This window comes from Clupea harengus, chromosome 15 (genome assembly GCF_900700415.2).
Source record: "Clupea harengus chromosome 15, Ch_v2.0.2, whole genome shotgun sequence".
Taxonomy (NCBI): Eukaryota; Metazoa; Chordata; class Actinopteri; order Clupeiformes; family Clupeidae; genus Clupea; species Clupea harengus.
This window is the reverse complement of record NC_045166.1, coordinates 15,899,033-15,904,032: the sequence shown is the minus strand read 5'-3', so window position 1 is coordinate 15,904,032 and position 5,000 is coordinate 15,899,033. Positions and strand designations below refer to the sequence as shown.

Sequence of the window (5,000 nt, the reverse complement as noted above, 5' to 3'; positions counted from 1 at the left end):
CTGTCTTATATCCGTGTCCTATCCTCTCATCTCACCTTCAGTCTCTCGATGGCTTCCTCGCTGGCGGGGCTGAACAGGCGCTCGTGCAGGTTGTTGACGGACGCGGCGCGGCTGGACAGGGCCGACATTGTGGGTGACGGACTCATCCCTGTCATGGCATTGGTTACTGTGGAGAGATCATTCCTTTGATTGATGGCCTCGAGGCCAGTCACATTGTTCGTGTACTTGTTGAGATCTGCCAGGGGCCGGGATTTTAAGGGGAGTAGCGTGGGGGGAGAGAGAGAGAAAGTAGGGTGCGAGAGAAACGGAGAGAAGCAGGAGGAAGAAGAGAGGAGAGGAGGAGGAGGAGCGGAGGAGGGAAAGAGATTAACATAAGAAGCTGAAGAAGCTTGTCCAGAGGAGCTGTGCAAAGCAGCAACAAAACAGGGGAGCAGCAGCAACACCCTGAGGGGCACACAGGACTATACATCTGGTTGGCATGGATACAAGGCTGTGCGTCTGGTTGGCATGGATACGGGACTGTGGGTCTGATTGTCATGGACAATGGCACTATGTGTCTGGTTGTCATGAACAATGGCACTATGTGTCTGGTTGTCATGGATATGAAAGCACTGGTAAGTCTCATTGCCATGGCAGCTATATCACAGTACTCCAGCACTGCTGGCAGCAACGCCATCTAGATTTTAGCTATTAGTTTAGTTTCTCCCATACCAAGTTTTCATGGGGGTGCACACCTTCAGCCCATGCAACAGCTGTGGTTTTCCCAGAGGTGAAATCAGACCAATCAGATCAATCAGTGTGATCACCAAGCACATTACATCATTCAAATGTCAGTCGCTCATTGACATTCCTTACTGCCAAGGCTTATTCTATCTCTAGTTGATGCTCTGGTTGTGCTAAAGTGTGCTAAGTTTGACTTTGGGGTGTAGGGGAGAGAGAGCGAGAGAGAGAGAGAGAGCTTGTAGGAGAGAGAGAGAGAGAAAGAGCCTGAAGGACAGAGAGAGAGAGAGCCTGAAGGAGAGAGAGAGGGAGCGCCTGAAGGCTGCAGCTCGCTGGTGTGGACATGATGGTCTCCAGGGAAGAACCAGGAGCATCAACATGAGAGATAGAAGCAGAAGAGCATGATATATGGACACACTCTCACACACACACACACACACTCTCTCCCTTTCTCACACACACACACGCGTGCATGCACACACACACACACACACACACATACAGAGGTGTACATGCACCCACACTTACACACATGCATGCACCTAAAATAAAAAAGCAGACACATACACAAACAACCCAACCCCCAACATCCCCAAGCCCCACACACACAAACTCACACACACTTTCTTTTTCACGCACAGTGAACACCAGCGATGAGCACAAACTTCAGGAACAAAAGCTCTGGCAGCCATAGAATCTCCCAGAGCACCAGAGCATGAGCACCTCTGTTCGACCTGTCAATCAAACACCCAGCTGCCTCCCAACCTGTCAATCAAACACCTATTTCCTCCCAACCTGTCAATCAAACACCTAGTCCCTTCCCAACCTGTCAATCAAACACCCAGTTTCCTCCCAACCTGTCAATCAAACACCTAGTTTCCTCCCAACCTGTCAATTGAAACACCTAGTCCCTTCCCAACCTGTCAATCAAACACCCAGTTTCCTCCCAACTTGTCATTCAAACACCCAGTTTGCTCCTAACCTGTCAATCAAACACCCAGCTTCCTCACAATATGTCAATCAAACACTCAGCTTCCTTACAACCTGTCAATCAAACACCTAGTCCCCTCCCAGCCTGTCAATCAAACACCCACTCCCCAACCTGTTAATAAAACACCTAGTCCCCTCCCAACCTGTCAATCAAACACCTAGTCCCCTCTCAGCGTGTCAGTCAAACACTTACCTATATCAAAACATCCAGAACATCAGACAAAATGCCTGTTCTCACTTCAAACTGTTTATCATATACTCCCCTACCAACCTAAAATATTTACCCCTTCCCTCAATATCCCAATAAAAAACCGCCCCTCAATAAAATATCTACTCCCCTTTTAAATGTTACAATCAAATAACTACTTTTTCAATATCCCAATCAAACACCTCTCCTTAATGGAAAGTCTTTTGCCTCCCAATCATCCCCTCAATCTCTCAATCAATCAAATGTTACAGCTCTAAAGACCTCTTAATAAATCTAAACCTCAAAATGCCTTGATCGATTGTTGATATTAATTCCATAACCTTCAAATAATCTACAAGTGTAAGATGCATTAGTGTGCTTTCATGAATCAATAGCAATGTGTCTTTAAGGCCTTTAGCAAAGTAGGAATTTCTGTACACTGGAGATCAACATTTATGTTCACTCTGCCATTTCCAAATCCATGGCTCTGACACTAAATCTTAAGATTCAGTACCTGTGTTTATATGACAGAACTATAGCATAACAATGGTTTGTCTCCAAGCATTATTATATGGCAGATATGTATGATCTTTATGGCTGGTAGTTGTTCGGCCAATATACAGAGACGGCCAAGGTCGATATGGAGAACTCTGTTCGACCAGTATATAGAAACCTCTCTAGTTTTCTAATCTGTTCTGCAGTTTCAGTGTGCTTTTCGCTCTTTATGGAGTTAATATGCTCTGGTGCTGCAGGAGTCCTGTACCCCACCCCCAACCCCCCCCTTAGCGAGAAGCTGTGGACAGTGGACTGAGTTGGACTGACTTGGCCACCACTCAGATACACACATTTCAGAGGAATTGCAGAGGGAGGGCCCCGATAGGCTGAGAGAGAGAGAAGAGACCAACGTCAGACGATACACACGTACACACATGGTGCACACATGCAGACATACATACATACATACACACTAGGGGTGTACAAAATAACCGATACGCATCGATATCTGTTTTTAGCGTGCTTCGATGCGTGAAGTCCCGTATCGGTATTAAAATGACATGAACCGGTCTTTGCCTGATTTAAAAGTTATGAACCGGTTCACAAGCGTTTGTCTCTCCGTTAAGTTGCTACGCAAAACACTCACTCGCTGACCTGTTGCATTTAATCTCAGTCAGAACAATGACAGCCTGTCATTGGCCAAAGCCTGCATAGCATAAGCCAATCAGGCTGTATTCTCACAAATAACGCCCCGAGGTACATGGAGGTATTATATAGACCTGGAGAGAATGACAGATTACAACTCCCATTCATTTCAATGGCCAATGCTATGCTAGCTACGCTATTCATTTCAATGGCCAATGCTATGCTAGCTACTTCAGCCAAGGAAGAGAAATCGTTTTTGATTGCGTGATTCTACAGACAACCTCAGATTTAAATAATTATAATAATAATAATTAGGAGATTATTTGTATCATTAACAATTATGTTTAACATTTATAGTCATGATATCGAGACAGAGCCATCGTGATGTCCTAACATAAATAAAAGCACTATACGAACACTGCAAATGGTAGTGAAGGAATAAATAAATAAGCAGTACTCAATCGCGTGGATATAGCCATAGTGGAATAGAATGGACACATCTACATTCTGCAACAGTACCTCCACCTCTGCACCGGTGAAATTAGGTCTGGGTTTACCAGTGCTCGCTTTCAGCTTTGACATGATTTTGATCAGTCTGAAGTTGCTTTCACGTTGCCTGTGGAGTGTGCACACGTTGCAATTGCATGCCCTTATAAGGAGCTGGCAGGGGCGTTATCTTTTCTTAGGTTGGTCTTTCGAAGTTGGTAAGAAGATATTTAAGAAGGCACTTAAGAAAATGTTCGAGAATGAGGTCCATTGTTTCCTCACAATGCAGTGTTTTAAATTATTGAACTGCATCGAATCACATTGAATCGCATTGAATCGCATCGTATCGTTTTTTATCAACATGCATCTTTTCTTGTATTGTATCGTGCCCATGTTTTGAGATACGAATCGGATCATCTTTTTCATGACAGATTCACACCCCTAATACACACAAACACACATACATATACATACAAGCATAAACACACACACACACACACACACACACACACACACACACACACACACACACACACACACACACATACACGCCAAGGCATACATACTCAACACGAAGTAAGAGGAGAACATTTTTCTGTTTACCACCTGTCTGTCTATCTGTCTGTCTGTCTGTCTATGTGCGCTGTCTCTGTCTCTGTGTGCATACTCTTAATGATGCCTCATCCTGTCTGCGCATGTGTCTGTCTGTCTGTGTGTACTTACTGATGCCTCTCAGTTTCTGTCTTTATGTCTGTCTGCCTGCTTGTATGTCTGTCTGTGTGTACGTAATCTCAATTATGTCTGTCAGCTTTTGTCTGCCTGTCTGTTTCCCAGCATGTGTATCTGTTTCTCTGTCTGTCTGTCTGTGTGTTTGTCTATCTGTCTGTGTGTGTACTCATTCTTGATGACGTCTCCCCGCATGTCTATCTGTGTACTTACTCTCGATGATGTCTCCCAGGCCTTGGGCGTAGAGCAGTTCTTTGAGGCGGGCCACCTCTTCCTTCAGCTCACGCACCAGGCGGTTGTTAGGGTCCTCATTGATCACAGCGTTACAGCGGATCTGTTTCGCCCGGTCAGCATACCTGGGGGGGGGGGAGTCTGTCTTTACTAAGGTGTGTATGTGTGTTTGTGTGTGTGTGTGTGTGTGGGGGGGGGGGGGGTAGTCTGTGCAGTCCAGTGTGTATGTTAGCATGGCTATATGCCTGTGCATGGCTTGGCATTGTGTGAGTATGTACTGTATGTGTGTGTGTGTGTGTGGGGGGGGGGGGGGGGGGCGGGGGTACACTCACCTCAGTGTGCTAAGAGTCTCATCATAATTGATATCAGCAGGACTTAGGGCAGCCACCATGGCAGTGCGGGAGTTACCTCCTGATAGAGACACAGACGACATTAATGTGTGTGTGTGTGTGTGTGTGTTTATCTATGTATTTATGTGTGTATGGGCATGTGTGTGGGTGTGTGTGTGTGTGTGTGTTTT

At 45.6% G+C, this 5,000-nt stretch overlaps 1 protein-coding gene across 8 annotated transcripts in view; it reads right to left on the bottom strand.

Annotated features, from left to right (window-relative positions):
- Positions 1-5,000, bottom strand: part of kif1ab (kinesin family member 1Ab) — a 38,739-nt gene that overhangs the window by 20,350 nt on the left and 13,389 nt on the right. For 3 of the 8 annotated variants that reach the window (XM_031581495.2, XM_031581494.2, XM_031581496.2), the window contains exons 12-15: positions 4,813-4,891; positions 4,463-4,605; positions 2,743-2,778; positions 36-235 (exon numbers count right to left, since the gene is read on the bottom strand). In XM_031581495.2, coding sequence (XP_031437355.1) covers positions 36-235; positions 2,743-2,778; positions 4,463-4,605; positions 4,813-4,891 — 458 coding nt within the window. The remainder of the gene's footprint in view (positions 1-35; positions 236-2,742; positions 2,779-4,462; positions 4,606-4,812; positions 4,892-5,000) is intronic. The other 5 variants (XM_031581497.2, XM_042709904.1, XM_031581499.2 and 2 more) reach the window with 3 other exon arrangements.